The sequence below is a fragment of the Dermacentor silvarum genome, chromosome 7, assembly GCF_013339745.2.
Source record: "Dermacentor silvarum isolate Dsil-2018 chromosome 7, BIME_Dsil_1.4, whole genome shotgun sequence".
Taxonomy (NCBI): Eukaryota; Metazoa; Arthropoda; class Arachnida; order Ixodida; family Ixodidae; genus Dermacentor; species Dermacentor silvarum.
Window position 1 is genome coordinate 142,586,330 of NC_051160.1, and position 21,306 is coordinate 142,607,635.

The following is a 21,306-nucleotide window of genomic DNA, read 5'->3' on the forward strand; positions in this document are numbered from 1 at the left end:
ACTGTCGTCGAGGCTATACAGTCCATACTCCAGTCACCAGACCACGTATATCTGAAAGAGGGAAAGAAGAAGACGCAGCGCTCTTCGTCTACTTTGACACATCAATCCTGTAACTTGTAAGTGATTCGGGTAACTCGTAGTCAAATTTCCAGAACTATGACTTGCGATTCTGCAGATGAAATGCAGCTCTTTGGCTGCGATCGTGGTGCACTTAAGTGCATGTAATTTTCGAAACAGAGTCGGCCCAGTGAGCATTTCAAATGTCCTGGCTTCGCAGAAGCAGCATGAATACCGCTCATATTTCAAAATCGGCAACATGTTACACTCCTGTAACACGTGAAGGCGAAAGCCTGCTGCGCACTTGGTAATGCATTAAGTTGTACGATCTGAGGGGTCAGACTTTACGTTGCATCCTCTCAGCAGTGGAAAGCAGCTCCCGCTGTCGAACGCCTCGCTCCCGCCGCACTTTGTTTCTCGCTTGGCGAGCATCCTCGGCCGTAGCGTACTTCCGAGTAAACTTCCGAGGCCGACTTCCGAGGTAATCGCGCAATCCGCTAGGCCCCGGGCGAGCGTTCCCCATCGGCGTCTCTCTGGCTTCACTTGCGGTGTCGACTATAGCGCCAATCAGCATCAACTACAAATCCAAATATCGGATTACTGGAATGGATCGTCGGCTCACATGTGTTGTTCTCTACTGATACCAGCCAACCTGCATGTTTTAAAATTCGTATATGGCATGCCATGGCACGGAGCAGTGAGAGAGGGGAGATCTACAGAATAGCACGCGTTCTTTTAGGGCTGTCCTGATAACGTTTCTTTTTCTTTTTTTTTTGTGGGATACAACCGCACGTTACTGTAACAATTTTTTACCTTTAGACGCAGCACACAAGCAGCCGCAAACTTCAAACACCAGAGACTGTCGAGCGAAACATCCGTGGTGGTGGAAAACTTTTATTGAGAAGGCCCGAAGTTATGAAAATTAAAACAGCGTTGGGGCGGCCTTCAGGCTGCCGGTTTGGCGTCCAGGCCGTGCCTAGTCGCGACGTCCTCTGCCCAGGTCACCAGCCGGAGTTGGAGATCCGGCTCGGTGCTGGACAAAGCAGCCTCCACTGCTCGGACTGGTTAGGTGCCAAGAGGCAGGGGCAAGTGCCGGGCAGGAGAATAAGATGTGATCGTAATCGGCGCGGGAGCTGTCACATAAGCGGCAGGCCGGCGAGTACGTCCGGGGTGGAAGAGGGCAAGACGTGCAGGAGTAAGAAAGGTGTGGGCCTGAAGGTGGCGCCACAAGTGTTGGTGGTGCTGGGAAAGGGATTGTGCGGTGGGGGGAAGGTGAGACGAGATAGGCGGTAGTGCAAGGTGATATCGTGGTACGTGAGGAGCGCATCGCGCGTATCCATTCCCGGCGGGGGCGGGCTTGCTCGGTCAGTCGAATCGCGAGCGATGGAATTGGCCGCCTCGTTGCCAGGATGGGCCGCGTGAGCGGGCACCATGATTTGGATTGGGCGAGAGGGAACAGTGTCGGAACGCAAGATACCGGAGGCGGGGATGCCACCCGTCCAACCGCGTAGTTGTAGACTGCAGGCTTGGAATCACTGAAAATGTATTCCGCGGAGGTTTGCGTGATGGCAAGGGCAATAGCTGCCTCTTCGGCCTCGACCGAGGTCGAAGTGTATACTGAGGCAGTAAGAGTGGGTCGAAAAGAGTTGTCAGTGACTGCAAGGGCATGGGCTGGGTAGTGGCGGTACGGGGCGGCATCCACGTAAGCCACGGCGGGTTGCCGTTCGTACTGACGCCAGAGCGCGGAGGCTCGCGTGCTCTACGGGAGGGTGGTGTTCAGGGTGCATATTTAGGGAGGGGATTAACGGTTAGCAGGGAGTAGACGTGGGAAGGGATGGGCAGTGAGGTGGGAAAGGGGTAAGAGGGAGAGTTTAAGGGTAGAGAGAAGTGCGCGACCAGCCGAGTGCGGGAGAGACGGAGGAGCTGGGCCGTGCGATGGGCCTCCGTCAGCTCTGTAAGGGAGTTGTGGACGCCATCGACAGTAACCGAGCCGTTGAAGTAGATGTGGAAGAGACAGGGCCGACTTATATGCCTGACGAATGAGGCTGTGACTTTGTCTTCCTCGGTGCGTGAAAGAAAAATATACGGAAGAAATAGATGAAGCGGCTGAGAACGAAGGCCTGGACTAGGCGGCGGAGGTCGTGTTCGCGCATGCCGTGGTGACGGTTGGCAATGCGGCGTATTAGGCGGATGGTCTGGTGTACAGTGTTTGTGAGTCGAGTGATGAGGGTGGTGTGCTTGCCATTGGACTGAAGAAAAGAGTCCGAGAATGCGGAGAGTAGAGACGAGGGGATGGGTGTGCCGTCAAGGGAGACTGTGAGTGGAGAAGGCGACAGGGGGGCCATCCCCCGAGGCAGAAAGAGCAAAAGCTCCGATTTGACCGGGGAGCAGCTCAACCCGACAGACCGGGCGTGAGTCGCCACCGCGTCCACGCCCGCTGGAGAGTGGTCTCCATGTCGCCAAGATTGCCGGTGGTCACCCATAGGGTGATGTCATCGGCGTAGAAAGCATGAGACAGAGCTGGGATAGTGCGTAGAGCACGTGCCAGCGGGAAGAGGGTGACGTTAAATAGAGAGGGGACAAGACAGAGCCTTGGGGAGTACCCTTGTTGCCAAGGGAGAAAGAAGGAGAACAAAGTGGGCCGTACGAGATCTCGGCTGTGCGGTGGGCGAGGAAAGCGGTCACGTAAGCATGGACACGGGGTCCGACATGAAGGGAGGAGAGAGCGTCCAAAATGGCGGTGTGGTGTACATTGTCGAATGCTTTGGTAAGGTCCAGCGCCATAGGAGCTCGAGCGCGTTTGTGGTGGGAGGGGTGTAGGACATCTCGGAAAGCTGGAGCATGACATCCTGGGTGGACAACTGGGGACGAAAGCCGAACATAGAGTCCGGATATAGGTCATGATGATCCAGATAGGTCTGGAGGCGAGCCAGGATGACGTGCTCGAACAGCTTGCCGAGACAGGAGGTGAGAGAGATGGGGCGGAGGTGCTCGAGGGCAATAGTTTACCGGGTTTGGGGATAAAGACGTGCATGGGTCCAGGAGGAAGGAAGAGTACCAGCCTGCCAATGCTCATTGAGAAGGTCAGTAAGGGCTTCGAGGGAGGGGGTATCTAGGTTTCGGAGTGCCTTGTTAGTGATGCGGTCCACCCCCGGGGCCGAAGTGGTGCGGAGCGTGAGTAGCGCCGCACGAACCTCTCCCAGGGAGATGTCCGCCTCAAGGTCAGGGTTGGGGGAACCGGTGTAGGCGGGAAGAGTTGTAGGGGGGTCGGTGCAGAGGTAGCGGTCCCGGAGGGCCGCCAGGAAGTCAGTATCGGTGAGTGGGGAGGAGTGAAGGAGATGGGATATATCCTTGTGCTGGGAAGCTTGGTGTGTGTAGGGTCTAGCAGCACCCTGAGAAGTGACCACGTGTCGCGGAGACCCAGGTTGCCGGCCATGCGGTCGCATGTCTGGCCCCACTGTTGTCGAAGAAAGAGGAGCAGTGCTCCTCCATGTCCGACGCGAGCCGGGCCAAACGGAGGCGCAGGCGGCGATTGTGTTTCTGAGCCTGCCACCGGCGGTGGACAGCGTGATAGGCCTCCCAAAGGTGCAGTAGACGGCTGTCTGCCGTGGTGGAATGTGGTGCTGCAGGGAGTGTGGATGTGGCAGTATGGACGTCTGCCAAAAGGGTCTCAGTCCAGGCAGAGAGATCGGTGATAGGAGCAGAGGAGGAAGTAGAAAGACGAGTGGAACGGAAGCGGTCCCAGTCAACTATCTGGGTGAGACGAGTAGAGGTGCGAGCAAGGGAGGGGAGAGGGAAAGTGGTGCAGAGGATGTAGTGATCGCTACCGAAGGAGACTCCCGTATTAGACCAGGTCGGATCGGCTACATTTTTGGCGAGGGTAAGGTCCGGATTGGTGTCTCGTTGGACACTGGATCCGATCCTGGTGGGGCGAGCGAAGTCATTAAGGACGGAAAGACATTCATTGTGGATGAAAGTCCAGAGCGAGTGGCCCTTGCGGGTGTTCTGGGGTAGCCCCAGCTAGTATGAGGTGCGTTGAAATCGCCCAGAACGACCATGGCGTTGCGGCCAGCGCAGGAGAGCGCTTTGCGGAGGACGAGGAGTAGAGGGGCTGAAGGGGCTTTGGGAGGGCTGTACACATTGAGAACAAAGAGGCTTGCCTCAGTGCGACGGCGGGGAAGGATTTCGAGGAGGAGATGGGCACAGCCTGAAACGTCCAGCTGTGCAGCACGGCAGCAAGGTTACGGTGCACCAGGGTGGCAACGTTTGGGTGGGTCTCAGAAGAAGGATGAAAGGAGGTGTAGTCGCGCAGCTTCACGGGAGCTAGGGGTTCCTGGAGTGCTAGGACAGAGGGGAGAGTGTCGGGAGGGATGTTCTGGAGGTGGAGCTGCAGGGTGCTCCGCTTGCCGCGGAACCCCACAGTTCCACTGCCAGAGATTAAGGTGCGGGGGTGTCTGGCCATGATGGATGGCGGGGTCACCGGACGGAGTTGGGGTAGGTGCCGGGGGGCGGGGAGGCGGAGGGGCGAGGGTGGCCTCAGTCGCGCTCTGGCGGGCCTCTAGGACCGCGACCCTGGTGTCTAGGGCGGCAAGGTGGGATTCGATGGTGGCCACGCGGTTGTCGACATGGCGATGCGCTCCTCAAGTCGCACGAAGCGCGCCATGACGCGCTGCTCAAACGCCTCCAAGAAGGAGGTTGTTTGCGAACGATGTCACGCTCGGGCGCTACGTCATCGGAAGAGGGTGATCGGCGTTTTGCGGGGGGTGGCGGGTGGGAGAGGAGGCGCGCGATGACGCAGCCGAGGGTGCCGTGTTCATGGCTCCTCGCTGGCGCCAGCTGAGGCGGCGTTTGTGAAGGTGCGGTAGCTGGGCAAGGAGAAGGAGCGGGGGAGGACAGACGCGCTAGCGCGGCCTGCAACTGGCGCGACAGCTCCTGAATTTGTAGCTGCTGGGCAGCGATAGTGGCCTTGAGGGCCGCGGTTTGGGGGTCCGACGTGTGAGGCTGCGATTTCCAGCTTACCGGTGATGTGTGGTGGGGGGGTGGACGCCTCGGACCTGGCAGAGGCGGGAAGGAGACGGAGCGGTGGCGGCTGGCAGACCGGGCACCACGGGAGGGAGAGCGGCGGCGGGAAGGCCGAGAGGTCTTGTGGATGGGCCCGGTGGGTGGCGCTGGGGGAGGCTGAGGCTTAGAGGTGGCCGGAGGTGACGACGGGCCGTTCCGGTCGAACCGGAGCTTGCACGGACGCGAGCCCGTGACGTGGGCTCCCCGCACAAGATGCAGCAGGGGACGCAGGTCGGGGGCTCGACTGCCTTGTGAGCTGGCCGCAGCGGTGACAGAGGGTGGATTTGGGCTTCGTGCACGTCCGCGCGGTGGCCGGGAGCCCAGCAGTTAGTGCAGGCCTCGGCTTCGGGCGGAACGGGTGGCAGCGGTAGATCCCGCAGTTGAAGACGATGGCACTGGGGAGTGTTGTAGTGCCGACGAAGGTGATTAGGATAGATTGCGAGCGCCCCATCTGGCGTGCGTCGGCGATGGCGTAGGGGGTGTTGACATTCATGGCTTGTAGATCTTGGACGATCTCGTCCTGGGTTTGGGAGTCCACGCGTTGTATATAATGCCGCGGAGGGCGTTGTCGGGTGCTGCCATGTAGGCACGCAAAGGGTAAGAGGTGGGACCCAGGCGGAGTTCCGATACCGAAGGTAGAGACGAGCGCGGGGTTCAGATGGGGTGCTGATAGTCAGGGAGTTGTTGTACGGATTGATCCGTACACGGTCGGCGGTGCGGGCGGTGGCATAGTCGATGGTGGCAAGCGTGCAGAGGATTTGTAGCAGGGCTCCGTTAGTGGTAGTGCGGAGGTCAAGCCCCCCTCCGGTCTGAAAACGATTTTGAAGTCCTCTGCTGGGAGACGAGGGAGGGGAGCGTGACGACGGAGAGTGGTAGTGCTGGGGGTGATGGCTGGCGGTGGAGTAGGGGTCTTGGATGGGGGCGAGGCAGGCGGCGTTGAGGCGATGGCCTGGTGGGCCGCGCGGCACGGTGTGCTTTCACGCCACGGATCCATCGTGAGTCGGCTTCTAGCTCAGCAGGGGTGATGGAGACGCCTTCGACTTGGTATGCCATGTCGGCGGCTTGGATGGTCACGAACGGTTTCGGCGGAGGTGGTGAAAACGGGCGGCGTCGGCCGCAGGTGTGGCGTGGAACGCAGCTGCGCGTTGCGCAGGCGCTCGGAGTCGAGCGTTGCGCGCTATGCTTAGCGCGTCGGTGGCGTAGCAGATCACAAGGGTTCGAAAAGGTCGAAAATGGTCGGAGTCATTGGCCGGCCGCCAGGTCGAGGAGAAAGGGAGCCGAGACGGACGCCGCTCGCTCCCTGCTCTGGCCTGGTGGTGGTCGTTGTTGAGGAGCTCGCTCGAAACACGTCCGGCCTGTTCGGCGGCGGAAAGGAAAGTCCCGAAACATCCGTCTTTTTTTAGATCACAGCGACTCTTTAAACAACTTTGACATTGCTGATATTGCCAGCTTTAGGAGCTTGTCTGAATAAACTCTCTCGAAGCAGGTACCCATCCTCTCACCACCAGCAGACGTTCAGGAGAAGGAGACCACCGAGCGAAAATATTTCGCGGACAGAACTTCACCTTTCGTAAAACCATCGGCGTTTGTAGCTTGAAGTTTACTGCGCGTTCCAATCGGCCACTGCATACACACACTGCATGCACAGCAGGAAGTAGAAGTGGGGCGCTATGCCGTAAAGCTATTCCAACATGTTTCTATTCCATTTCTGACACTAGCTCTCCGCGATGGGTGAAACATTTTTCGGGCTGGCCCCATTATGCCTGCCTGTCACGCGCCGTTTTAAAGGCTCGCAAACTCACTTCAAGGGTATGTGTACGCACTAAAGATACATAATATGCCGAACAAAACTGAATTTTGCCACTGGAGCCCTGTGTTACGTCCGCGGTAGCCGTAATAAAAATGCCGCAGTTTCGCCCGAAAGGCGAAGCATCGATTGCGATAGCAAATTAGTAGTTTTTTTAGTAGACAACTACACGAGCTAAGGGTAATAGTTTTATTGGCCGTATAAACTTGTTAACATTCGCTAACTAAATTAACAAGCACGGTTTAACGAGTGCACAGGTAAACATGAACACTTCTCGCTCGATGACCGCAGAAACTCGATGTCAAAACGCTCTGGTGAAGAGGCGCGGCAGCAGCAGCGAGCTAATTTACCTTCGTGCCGTCTCTCGCTTCAGCGCCAACTAAACGTCGGAAGCACAGCACATACGAAGATACCGGCACTGGGCGTACTTCGTCCATATCGCAGATCGCTTTGAAGATGCCCACGCGGGCGCGCACTGGTTCCACGTCGCAGATCGCCTTCAAGATACGGCGCCAGCTCCGGCAGCGCCGTAAGCAGCCGCCGCCGCCGGAGTAGAAAGCCCCCCCCCCCCCCCCCCTAGCCAGGGCCCGCGTATACTTGACCAGGCCCGGCCTGTACCTAAAAAAAAAAAATTCATTTTTTTTGTAAACTATGGTGTTTTACGTGCCAAAACCACCATTTGATTATGAGGCATGCGGTAGTGGGGGGCTACGAATTAATTTGGACCACCTGGGGTTCTTTAACGTGCACCTAAGTCTAAGCACAGGGGTGTTTTCTGCATTTCGCCCCCATCAAAATGCGGCCGCCGTGGCCGGGATCAAATACAATTTCTTACTTACAGATTGCACCGTGTCTGCCTCACCTTTGCGAGGTCTAATCAGCTGCTGTGTATAAGACCGAAATCTTTGTTTCTTCCATGGGAACATCGGTGATCCGGCCCATAGCCTGTGCTATTTTCTACTTGGTGCGCAAGCCTTGGTCGTACGATCTGGTCTGGTGCTGCGAGGTCATTTATTTATTATTGCGATAGCAATTATATGGACACTTCAAGCGGATTTCTGCCGTCGGCGTCGCCGTGAGGTTCCGTATAACGTCCAATGGCGATAAAATCGTCGCCGCGCGCCGTATGTGCGAGTGAAAGCGCGCGTGGGACGCGCGCTATCACGGAGAGCGAACTCACGGCGGAGAGCAAACACGACTTCCGTCACGCGAAAGGCCGTGGGGGTATCGGAGGGAGGGAGGAAGGGGCAACGCTGTGCTGCGGCACCAAATGCGTATCTTGCAACCGGGAGCAAGGGGAACTGGCGACTCAGTTTCGCACGCGAAAGGAAGAAAGCGGAAAGGCAGCGCGGGAGGGAGGGGGGCAGCTTCTACTCTGCCAACAAGTGCGCTTGTAGTTTGCCCGGCTGCGGCGGTCGCCCGCACCGTATCTCGAAAGCGATCTTCACACGGCTCTGATCTTTGTATGCGCAGTGCATTCGCCGCTCAGAGAGTTGAAGCAACATACCGCACGAACCTTCGCTCGCTGTGGCGGCTGCGCTTGCTGCCAGCGTTTTGACAGTGGTTGTCTGCGGTCATCGAGTGTGATCTATTCACGTTTGCTAGTGCGCGCAGACATCACGCTTGGTAATTCCGTTAGTAAGCGAATGTGTCCAAGTTTATGCAGCCGATAAAACTACTATCCCTACTCCGAATAGCTCTCTACTAATTTGCAATCGCAATTGATGCTTTGCCTTTCGGGCGAAACTACCACATTTTTTAAGATACCTTACAGGCCCCTAGACGAATTGTGTAAGGGGGTAGAGTACAATCATAGATAACGTATACAATAATCAGAATGGACATGTGGTTAGCATGCCATTGTATATATACCGGTGAATTCACGAGCGTACAACATAAAATAAACGCACAAGTAGAAAGAGGCATTCCTTGCGTTAGCGCTAGAATAATATAATAGTGTCGGGAGTAGTCATATTGCAATCTCAAAAGCGGTAACAGGGAAATTGTTTGAAGAGCGGTTTTTTCTATAATTTATTTTTCCTGAGGCGTAAACAATGTCCGTTTGTGTGGAAAAGAAAGAAATAGAACATCTGTTATCCTCTTATTACGGGGAGATGTGAAAAGGGGGTTTATGTACAATATTTACACAGTGACAGCGAGTGGAAACCCAACAAAGATGGCGGGCCGGGGCATAGGTCGTCCTCTTTTTCGTCTGCTATGCAACGTCTTAGTAAGTATACGCCAGTGTTTGGAAACGAAACGAAACGTCTTCTTCGTCCGCAGGATAGGTGGCTCGCAACACGATTTTCTGTGTTAAGGTATACTAAGAGCCAGCCCTTTGCACGTGTCACTTCAGCTTGGCACAGAATGCCTTGAATCATGCAATGCATAGCATTTGCGTGTGCTCGAAGGACCGAGTTAGGCCCTTTAATGAGCGGGCCCGAGTCCAGCCCGGGCCCATGGCTTCAAGCCCGAGCCCGGCCCGAGCCTGCCGAACAGCGCTTCGGACGGCCCGGGCCCGTGCAGAGCTCTATCTGGGCGTACGGCGCGCGGCGACGATGTTATCGTGTTTGGACTTTATACGGAACCTCGCAGCGACGTCCACGACCATGCTGACGGCAGAAACGCGCTTGCGAGTTTCCATACAATTGCTATCGCAATAAAAGGCGTTCTGAACAAGGAACGGAGTTTATTTCAGAGGGAAATGCGCGCAGCGCGGTCCGAAGTCGTCTCCTGTTTCATGAACCGCCGCCTGCTCTCCGCGTCTGTTGGGAGCCGCCGATGGGGAGAGGGGGACGGGGGCGGTTGGTGCGAGCCACGGTGGGTGCGAGCGCAACGAACATAGCAATTCCACACCGTTCTGCGCTTGGTAGTAGTGTGGAAGGCGTCGCTGTCGCGTCGACTTTCGCTGGGAGGGCGCCGTGTTGTCTGGAGCGCACCTGCGGCTGGTTTTCTCCTCCGGAGCCGCTGGCTGCGTCGGGAGCGTCCGTTTAGCAGCGCCATGTTACTTGGACGACAGCCAAGCCATGTTGAAATAATCCTCAGGGCCTGACACCTTCGACGGTGTCAGACTGCGGGGAAGGTGGTTTTAGGCGGCGTAGCTGAATAAGGTGTCGGCGGGTAACTGTCCCGTTAACGTCGACCAGCAAGATCTAAGGCCGGATGCGTTTCTTAACGGTGGCAGAGTCCCCTACTCGGGCTTTCCTTGAAATTGGCTGGCAAGCACTTGCATTTGCTGCCCTTTCTGGGGTTTCCGGAAGCGCGGAGGGTTTTGAATTTCTCGTGCGGCCTTTGAAGACGGTTCTGGCAGAACAGCCGAGATGCGCGTTCGCAGCTCGCGGGCAAACATGAGCTTTGCGGGGGTATGGCCTGTCGTATTCTGGACGTGCTGGTGTACTGACCCTGTAGGGTGTCCTGCAAGCGCGCGTTTTAGCTGTCCAACGTAGCGTTCGGCCTGTCCATTTCTGGCTGGATGGCAGAGAGTAGATGTTACCGCCTTGATGCCGTTGTCACTGTAGAACTTCTGGATTTCTGCCGACAGGAATTTGGTTCTGCTCTCTGATACCAATTTGTTGGGTAGTCCGACCGTTGCAAACAACATCGACGACAGCTGTCGATGTTGTTTTGTTCATATGGCGAACTTCAACCCATTTACTGTAGGCGTCGACAACCACCAGAAATGTGGACCCGTCAATTGGGTCTGCGAAATGGAGGTGCTGGGCCTGTCATAATCTGAAACTGGGGCTCGTGGCGGAGCGCGTCGGTTGGTCTGGCAAGCTGTGCACTCGGCCGCAAGTGTCTCGATATCCTTGTCTATTCCCGGCCGCTACGCGTAGCTGCGGGCGCACTTCTTGAGTGCGACCATGCCAACTTGAGGTGGGTCCTCGATGGTTTCGCTGAGGGGTAGGCGGCTCAGCATGTCGGCGTTTGGTGCTTGCTTCCGGGGCGGTACACGAGATCGCAGTCATACGCCGACATCTTAATGCACCATCGGGTCGTACGGGGCGACAGTGTCTACGGAATATACTTTCGGGGCCCCAGGATGCCCAAAAGCGACCTGTGATCAGTAGAGACCGGATTTTAGGCAAATGCTTTTTTTGTTCCTTGCGCTCCTATCGCCCCACTTTGATATATGAGCATGAATTAGAAGGGCTTTTATAGTGTTTTTATAGTGCCTATAAATGCCTATTTTGGCGTTTGTGCCTAAAAGCCTATAAATTCCTATTTTCAATACCTGCGCCTATATGAACACTATTTAGCCTCAAGTTTCGCTTTCGAGTGCAGTAAGAGACCATTATTCATGTTACTGGGTAACATTGACGGTTCGGAACTCTATGGGGTTCAACCTAGTCATCTAGTTCAACCAACTTTCGGAAAACAACCGCTAGCAGCAGTAGGTGGATAGCAAAATGACGATGACGTCAGCTAGCGACTTCCGGTTCGAGGGTTAGCGCTTCTGTTGCTTCGTTCAGCCTTGTCAGCAGTTTCTACAGTGCGATTTCCCGCTGTTTGCAAAGAAAACACGCTTCAGCAACGTGATTATGGTTGGCTGCTCGGCATTAGGGTGCGCGAACTCTTCCGTGAAAGGAAAAAAAAATGTTTCGTTTTCCATGGAATGAAGCGCACAAACGTAAATGGGCAGTTGCCGTCAAACGAGCGACCGTGAACGGCGAGCTGTGGATACCGAACGTAGGAGCCAGAATATGTGAAGATCATTTCGTCACAGGCAAGTGTTTTGGCGAATAACTTCGTCTACTAACTTTCTTGTACAAATCCCGCCTTTTTAACAACCAGTTAAATACGCACAGGTGCACCCAGCAAGGATCCTCAGCACATTGATTATGTGCCGTCTTCATTCCGGTACAACGAAAAGGCAACTGAGGCTGCACAAAAGAGGGAGGAGAGGTAACGTCAACGTAAAGAGCGTCAACGCTCTATTCAGATACTTAAATCAGTGCTTTGTCTCTGCAGTTATACACGACATGCGTCTCTTGAGAAAAAAAAAAAAAAAAAAAAAACGGGAGACTGCGAAGGCAACTGAGGCATCCACCCCCGCACGGTAAACTCAGCGCTGCGGAACCAACCGTGTTGCGAAGATTACAGACGAACACCTACATAAATTTGCACACACTCCACCTGATCTACCCCACGGCATACAGAGACATATGCCCGTGGTGTGGAGCAACACCAACACTCTTTCACATCACGTGGGAGTGTGCAGAACACGGAGAAGAACACGAAACAAACGGCACATGGAACCAATGGGAGGCGCTGTCGTCTAGCCCGGCCCTGGAAGATCAGCTACGACTGATCCAACGACCGAGCGGATGGCCCGTGCTAGTGGGTAATTGGAATAGGTGCACCACCCTGCTGGACAAACTCCGTCTTTAACCCCCTACCCCCTCTGTGGATAGGAGCCTGTCCGGTTTCTGATTATAATAAAGTTTACTACTACTACTACTACTACTACTACTACTACTACTACTACTACTACTACTGCGAAGGCACAGCAGCCGACGACATGGCGCGCGCTGGGCACCGCTGCAGACAAAACAGCGGACGAAGCGATCGACTGCACCGTTTGTTATGGGAAGCGTTAGAAACAGCGACTTATTAGGTTGACTTACCACTTATTAAAAACTACTTCTTAAGTTAACGAACGTTTATTTGCGCTCGACAAACGTTTGCGCTAGATAAACGTTTTGACGCGACACAAACACGTTAGGGCATGAAATACTTGCCACTTAAAAATACACGAGTCTAAGGGCGCCAACATAAGTACGAAGGAGCGATAGCTCACACCTATACGTTTGGGAACTGCCAGCGGTGCTTGCACCGTGGTTTTTCACCAAAGTGCCGCGGTATATAAAACACAAAGCGCGTGAAGCACGGGCATGAAGTGACGGCGGCATAGATGGCGTCGTGGTCCCGAACCGGAAGTTGTAGCAGAATACACCGTACCCCACAATCCCATGTGACAACCGAGATTTTGCTATCCACCTGTTGCGCCGCGGTTGGCAATGCGAAACCGCGGAGAGCCGTCAGGGGAAAGGAGAGTAAAGAGCAAAAGAAGAAAGAAAAATGTGATGTGCACGCGGCTTTTGTTTTGTTTGTAATTTACTTTTAAGGTGTTCACTGCCGTCGAACGTTCCTTCTCAGCGTACAAGATCATTCTCAGTGACAAGAGGAACAATTTTGAATCCAGAAATCTGGAGATGGTGGTAGTTTGCTATTGTTTCCACAATGTTCACAGTGATTCTTAGACTACGTTCCGCGTGCTCTCCAAGCATATTTCTTTCTTCAAACACGTGCACTTCAAATAGGTGGAAGTGTATTTGGCAGTGTTGGGGCGTTTCGCTTGTACAATTCCAATAATGTCATTGTATAAGAGGAAATTGCCAGAGTTGTACCTAACAGTCCTCATGTAAGAACATGTTAATTTCTTAATAAATTGTAGTCTCTCTTGCTTTTATTATTTGTCTGTTTTTGTTGTGTCTTAATTTAATTGCGTCAGGCAGACATATATAAAGTAGCGCTTATTTTAATCAGTATTCCCAGCTTTCAAGTATTGTTTTTCATGCTTGTTTCACTTTATGCAACGCTCGAGTACCCATTGAACATGAATATGAGCAGTGTGCTTGCTGAATTACGCCAAATGATCGTCATTAGTCCCGCAGTTTTATGGGACAATTGCACGGCTATGTTGAACTGTTGGCGCCTTTGTGCCATCATAAACTATAACATTTCTTGTTTTCCTGTCGTAGATACAGGTCACGCACGTCTTCGTTTGAAATTATTTGCATTTATGTAAAAATGTATTGTGCCTATATTTACGACGTTGGAGGCCTAAACGTTGCTTTGCCTGCCTATTTTCGGCGCCTAAAGCGCGCTTTTTTAATGCCTAAAGATCGGCCTCTAGTGATCAGTCAGAACGGTCACGTCTGTCCGTGATATACTGATGAAAATGTGTGCCACCGTAGACGGCGGCCAGTCCTTCGCGACCGAGCTGAGAATTGCGTTCTGCGGGCGATAGCGCGCGGAAGAAAACGCGATCGCTGTTTCTCTGCCTTGATTGTCACTTTGTGAAGAACTGCACCCACGCCGTAGGGCGACGCTTCACATGCGAAGAGTAAGGGTAATGTCTCGTTGTAGCGCCTGAGCACTACACTGTCACGGAGCAGCTCCTTCAGGGCTTCAAATGCTTTCTGATGGCGGGCGACCAAGTCCAGGGGACGTCGTTTTTCAGCATGTCGTAAAGTCGCTGGCCACCGTTTCTCGGTGACCGTTCATGGGACGTTAGCCCAAGAAAGGATTGCAGCGCCTGCTTGTTGGTTGGAGCGCGTGCCTCTGTGATGGCCCGCCCTTGTCGCTGGTAACTTAAAATCAGGTAACTTAAAACATTCACTTTGGCCACCGCGAAGCAGCACTTATCCATGCTCAAGCGGAAATTTGCGCTAGCAAGCCTTTCCAGAACAAGCTCTAGGCGTGCTGCATGTCCACTGGTTGTGCTACTGATTACATCGTCCAAGTATACGCACACGCAGATATTTCTTGAAGCTAGGATTCCATGTACTTTTGGAAATTGTTGGAGCTGCCGCTACACCAAGCGGTAGCCCCTTGACCATTTACAGTCCTCTAATGGCGTTAAGAGTGAGCACTTTTGAAGTTTTCTCGCTCACCTTCAGCTACCGGCACGCTTGGATTAAGTCCAGGGAGCTGAAAATCTTTCCTCGAAGTAGTATACTGAAGACTACCTGCGGTGTTGGCAGCGGGTACGAGGACGATTTTGTCGCCAAGTTTACGGTGAGCCGGTGGTCCCCGCAATGACGTAGGCTTCTGTTTTCTTCCTCACTGAGACCAGTGGTGTGGCCCAGTCTGAATGTTGCGTGGGCTCAATGATACCCTGATCCAGCTTGTCGAGCTCCCATACCCCCCCAAGACAAAATCCTGCCGACGCCCATGGTCCTGACCATGTTCTCAGGTGTGTGTTCTCATCGAAAAGTGGTGGCGTGTTCCGTGGCCATGCGTTGCGGTACGCATCCTCGCTGATGAGCGTGCACGCTGCTCCCCAATCAACTTCAAATTGTATGGGCTGGTGGTGGACAGTAAGGGTGACCATGATCCCTGGTCGCGTGCCGAGGTTGACGATGTTATGTAAGTCGCACAGCGCCGCTGATGCTGGTGGAGTGTGATGCGTTTTAACTTGCGTTATTGTGTTTGGGGCGTTCATGTTTTTGTTTCGCTGTGGTGGCCCCTTCACCTGTTGCTTTTTCGTGATGCAGGCTTTGTCAATGTGGCGCGCTTGTGGCGAAATTGCACGTAGCTGCTTGGTACTTACATGACGGCGGGCTGTGCTGCCCATCGCAAGCCAGCAGCGTTGCGGCTTAGATCTATGTGCACTCGCCTGGTGAACCGGCTCGAGGATTTTTCGGATGTCTCGCTGCTGTTGGCCAGCGTTTTCCGCTCGAACAGCCATGTCGTAGGCCTTTGAGAACGTCAGGTCACTCTCAGCAAACAGTCTCTGCTGCTGGAGATCGTCCCGTTAGTCCGCACAGTAATTGGTCACGCACCATAATGTTCAAGGGAAGCATTGTTGCGTTGACAGGTGATGCCGTTGGCGCCGTCCTATCCGGTAGCTGTTGGTGTTTATCTGTTGTGCGTAGCGTCCCGAAGTTGCAGTCGGCGGCCGTCGCTCCCTCCAACTGGTCACGTCGTTGGAAGCAAGCTCGGCTGAAGACATCGTATGGCTTTGGATAGTGTTTCTGAAGTGCAGTAACATGTATCGTTGTTATGTCCGCGGTAGCGGAAATAAAAGGCGTTCGGAGCAAGTAACGGAGTTAATTTCAGAGGGACGTGCGCGCAGCGCGGGCCGAAGTCGTCCCTGTTGTTTTGTGAGCCGCCTGATCTCCATATCTGTCAGGAGCCGCCGACGGGATAGAGTGGAGGGGTGGAAAGGTGCGTCGGCGGCGGCTGGTGCGAGCGGAATGAAGGGGTCTCGCATACATAGTAGACTCGTAGCCTTATATACCCTGTTTAGTCCAATTTCGAAAAGAATAAACGATTGCTGCCCAGTGATCGTGGTGGAACTGAATACTCGTAGCTGATGGAAGATGGATCTTTTTTTTTTTCTGCATATAACAAAACTTTTTAGTTTTCATTATAACGTTCTCGGCCCTTCCGCAGGTATACGACATCGCCCTGCCAACTCTCCTTCGCTGAGGATACGCTTTAGCGCATTTGAAGGCGACCATTCGCAGACACCGCACCACCCCCTCATCAGGTTATCTACTTTCGCAGCGCTAGCTCAGACGCACCAAAACCCTCTCCACATGCTCGCTGCTGGCCTGTTGTCAGCCAATTCGATAAGAAACACCTGGCAAGGTAGGCAATGCTATTTGCTTTCATAGCAAACGAAAGTAACCGCCTATAAACGAGGTAAGTGCTTGATTGGGGTGTTAAAAGAACTTTGCGGGTCACCGCATAATGCTCATGTCAGCCAGTGGCGTAGCCAGAAATTTTGTTCGGGGGGGGGGGGGGGGGGGGGGGGGTTGCAACGCGGCTTCCTCCTTGTAAAAGTTGTCGAGGCATCAAATACATGAATAATAACTGCATTGCCATTGCCAATGCCATTCTATATTAGATACTGAAAACGAATCATTTAACGCTACGAACTGTCAAGACAAGTAAATTATGTGTTTGTTTTATAAAAGAATAGCTTCGTATGTCCCAAAATTGGGCAGAAATAGCTGATATCAATGCTTCCGCGTTTTTTTTTTTTTTTGGTCTATCTAATAAGTAAAGAAAATATCAAGCGAACTTTAGAACTATATCAGTTCGAAAGCAGCAAAGCAGTGCATGCAGCTGATATGAAAAACGTAGAGGCCATAAAATTAACAAGTTGAGGACAAATATTTTGATACCTGCCGGGGTGGCTCAGTCAGCTAAGGCGTTGCGCTGCTGAGCACGAGGTAGCGGGATCGAATCCCGGCCGCGGAGGCCGCAATTCGATGGAGGCGAAATGCAAAAACGCCCGTGTTCTTGCGTTGTAGTGCCGTTAAAGAACCCCAGGTGGTCAAAATTAATCCGGAGCCCTCCACTACGGCATGCCTCATAATCAGAACTGGTTTTGGCACGTAAAACCCCAGAAAGAAGAAGAAGAAATATTTTGATTAATCTTTGTCATTCAACAACCTTGTTTACGTTTTTGTACATATCCAACGACCAGGAAAAAACCTAAATGACGCTGTCCTTCGTTGCAATGGATTGTGCAGCAGCAGAATGTTACCGTCGTATATTGTAATTGCACCGAAATTATAGTCGCACAGTGAGTAATATAAAAAGCAGAAGTTCCGCAAAATATACATTAAAAGCGAAGTTGAATGGAATATACAATGCCAGATAAACGGCAAGAAAGTGTCGCGTGAAACCAAGTTCACTGCTTGTGTACACAAACCTCGCAACAAGATATTTAAATATACGTATAGTCTGCATAAATCTACGTATCTAAGGAAATCACTGTATAATGCGTCAAACAAGACAAATAACATGTTGCGCAGTCAGAGATAGTAAACTACACGCATACGAGCATAAAGACAGACGATCCTGAAGAAGAACAAAACTTGATCTCAGAATCGTGATATGAATTTGGGCCATGCTGCGATCGCGACAGCACCATGTGGCTGTCGAAATGCAGAAATCGAAATGCAGAAATGTCGCAATGCAGAAATGACTACGAAAATGTGTATTTTAACTGCCTGCACAGCGGCAACAATTATTCTGCACCCCAAATTAAAGAAGGGTATGGCTTCGTTTCAAAAAAGAAGTAGGAACATGTAGCTAAAAAGGAAAGAAAAGGACAACGAAAGCCACGATGATGCGGTAAGTTGATTTAACCAACATCCGAGTGCCTTTTTGGGAAACGCCTCGTGTGCCGGGCTTTCAATGAGCAAGTTTTGTCAAAATTGGTTATTGATGTCCCCGTAATTTTGTATTCCCAGGATAATTTTGATCATCATGCTAACTGTTACAATAACGGTGAAAACTTCTGTGTTTTAAAAGCTAATGAACAGTTTACGTTTTCATAATTACGAGCTTATGTAGGATCGTGAAGGAACATACATTTTTACAGGCATTGATTTTTGCTGCTTCGCTATCTAAACGATAACTTCACTCATCGGGGAGGTTTAGCGAAGCGTTCAATAACTCGGACACGTTGATGCGCGTCTCTGTGGTGTATAGAAGCGCCAGCATAACCATGCGTTCCTCAGACATGCAAAGCGCAAGTGTTTTTTTTTTTTTTTTTTTTTAGTAATCTCTTGTTTGCAAATCTTTCTGCCCTGGCAGTGGCACTGGAAGGGTGACTAGAATCTGCAGCAGTTTGTACACATTACATATAACCTGCAGTCTCCACGAGAGGGGCATCTATTCCTGTGCTAAAACCTAAAAACACTTCGATATCGTTTCCTCAGCACCACGCTCGACAAGGTAGACAGCCGTCCTCTTACGGAAGCCACAATTCCTGGTTCCTGGTCCCAGCCGACGTCGGAACGAACTGCTTTAAATGCGCTAGTACGCTTTTTAAAAGAAACAGGACTTAGTGAAAAACTATAGAATGTGCGGACTGATACGTTTCTTTTTTTTATTTCTCTTGTTTTCTAATCTTTTCTGCCCTTACCCCATCCCCCTGTGAGAGTAGCCAACCGGACACTAACCTGGTTAACCTCTCTGCCTTTCACCTCTTATTTTCCTTCCTTCCTTCCTTCGATATCGTTGACATCCTTTTTTACGTACCTTGCTCAAACAGTAAGCTGTTCGATTCCAGCAATATCCGTCGTTTCGTCAGCAAGTACGGAGAAGCAGCCTGCAGATTTAACTTTTGCATCTAGGCTTTCTTTGATAATTTCACCACAAATTTCTATAATTTTGTTTTGTACGTGTCGTTCAAATACGAGGCATTATTGGGGCAACTTTCCAAATGGTTCTTCGTTTATGTATGTTCACAACAGTGGCGCACCGACGGGGGGGGATTCGGGGGTTGTAACCCCCCCCCCCCCTGAGGCCGACTTAACCCCCCTTTTTGTTTAACCCCTTTTCTTTCCTTACGCATTTGAGTGCTGCAACTAAGATGTAAGACGCGCAATCGTCTGCACACTCGCAAAAAGCGCATTTTTTGACAATTTCCCGTGAAGAAATCGAAATTAGTGCTGTTTAGATGGTATTGGCAAACTGTCAACCCCCCCCTGGCAGAGATCCTGGGTGCGCTACTGGTTCACAATCAGCTCGCCATGCAAAGAATCGCTCTGAAAATACCGATATTTTAAGCGGGGGCTTTGCTTCAATCCATAGGACCACTTTACCTATATGGCCACGGAGAGCTAGATCTTGTCGCCCGCAAAAAAGAACTGCCTCAATAATAGGCCATTAAGTTTCTTCTATTTTCTCTTACTTTACTTGGCCTGCCCTGGTCCAGCTGATCAATCATATTTGGCGCGCTTCCTGAAAATGTTTGGAGAAAATTATCAGATGCCAGCTGACAGTCACGATGATATTTAATATTTTCGTGTGTGTGCAAGATTGCGAGCGCGTGCTTCGATTTCTGGAACGGCTTGGACACGCGCGTTCGAGTGCGGGCATGTTGGCCCAAGTTTATAAAAACATTAAACCCAGAAAGTTCCAGAATTAAAAATCAGAAGCACGCCTTTGGAAATGTCAGTGCACTTTCGCGTCAAAAGTGTATGAGAACTTTATACCCATCAAGTTTCGGAATTGAAATCCATGCGCTCCGTAGATTCCGGTGCCGCTGCAAGATGCCACGACGCGCCCGCTCGCTATCGAAAAGCCCTTGAAACTTTGTGATCAGCTGGGGCTCCTTACGTTATGTGACTCCAGGTGCATGGACGTTGCCACGAAATCCAGCCCGAGTTCGCAATTTTCGCGTCGAAATGTCTTTTCGAGCGTCAAAAAGACATTGTAGACAAACTCCAGAATGATTCCCGGCGCCGGTGGTTGTTTTGGTCGGCGGTGCATGACAGCACGAAAAAACTTCGGGGGGGGGGGGGGGGGGTCCCCTGGCTACGCGCCTGACGTCAGCGGTTCATCAATTCGACGTCAGGAGTTTGGAATAAAATCACAATGGAATAGTTTTACGTATACGACTCTTGTTCTTGCACACAACGCTGATACCACCAGCGGAAGGCAGCACGCTGCCGTGGCTCCGCTGAAGAGGCGTACGAGTGGATCGTCCACTTGGATTCGTCGTTCTTGCAGGCGTCTCTAAAGACCTTCAGTACGCGCCGCAACAACGACGGCGAAAACGCGCCTCTAACGCCCGCATAATTGATATTGCAACAAAACATGGTTAACACGAATAGTATAGTAGCAAAATGAACACACTTACAACAGACATTTTTCGTAAGCGTCCTTTCAGAAGATCACTTGGAACAGATGACTGGTCCTGGCGAACCTGCAAACGTCGAAGCAAGTGCAAGTGTTAAGAGAAAGCTTCGCCTTAAAAACTCCAATATCGGAATACATGAGAATGGAGAAATCGTTCTGTTACCGCACCGGATTTCGTAAAGCTTGTTTCACGAAAAGAAAAGCTTCATTTATACCGGCTGTAGGGGTTAAGCTTTGTATCTATGATGTCAACCTTTATTTATATTGTTGAAATTGCAAAATATAGCAGGAGGAGGAAAGAAAGAGAGAAGGCAGGGACGTTAACCAGAAATGCGTTTGATTGGCTACCCTACTCTGGGGGACGGGAAAGAGGGAATCGCACGATGAGATAAAAAGCTCCGTCGCATGCCCCCGCGCGAGGGACACGTGTAAATGCAGAGCATAGTGGGGTTCCGTGGTGTTGGTCTGGGTTGAGAGAGAAGAGAGAATCGTAGGTAGGTAACGTAATATTGTTATTATTTTATTGGCATCACTGTGCCCGAAGCTCCGGTCCAGGAACTCGCGTTTGAAGCGCGCGTCGGCACCCCCAAAGTCCCGTTGACGTTGCCCGACGGCTTCCGCGCCAGCGCCCTCCGGGGCGACGGCTACGCGGCGGCGGCCTCCAGACGACGACGCTTGCTCGCCGCCGTCTCTCGTTCCCGTACGCCGGGGTCCGCGGCCCGACGCTGACGTGTCGCAGCCGCGTGTCGTTCTCGACTCGAAGGGTCCGCGGCCCGACGCTGACGCCTGCCCGCGGCTTCTCGTGCACGCTGCTCGGGATCCGCTTGTCGACGTTGACGCCTGGCCGCGGTTTCTCGTTCACGAAGTTCGGCGTCGGCAGCGCGCCGGCTCGTCTTCTGCCGCCGTGGACGAAGACGATGGTACGATGTCTTGAACTGGTGCTTCGGCGCTGATGTTGGATTGCATCGAGGTACTAGTTGAAGGTC

The 21,306-nt window shown here is 52.3% G+C and overlaps 1 protein-coding gene across 1 annotated transcript in view; it reads right to left on the minus strand.

Moving 5' to 3' along the window:
- LOC119459232 (BTB/POZ domain-containing protein 3-like) overlaps positions 1-20,384 on the minus strand; it is a 36,917-nt gene extending 16,533 nt beyond the window's left edge. Inside the window, exon 1 of the mRNA XM_037721051.2 lies at positions 20,322-20,384. Coding sequence (XP_037576979.2) covers positions 20,322-20,330 — 9 coding nt within the window. The 5' untranslated portion in view covers positions 20,331-20,384. The remainder of the gene's footprint in view (positions 1-20,321) is intronic.
- Positions 20,385-21,306: the final 922 nt, after the last annotated feature.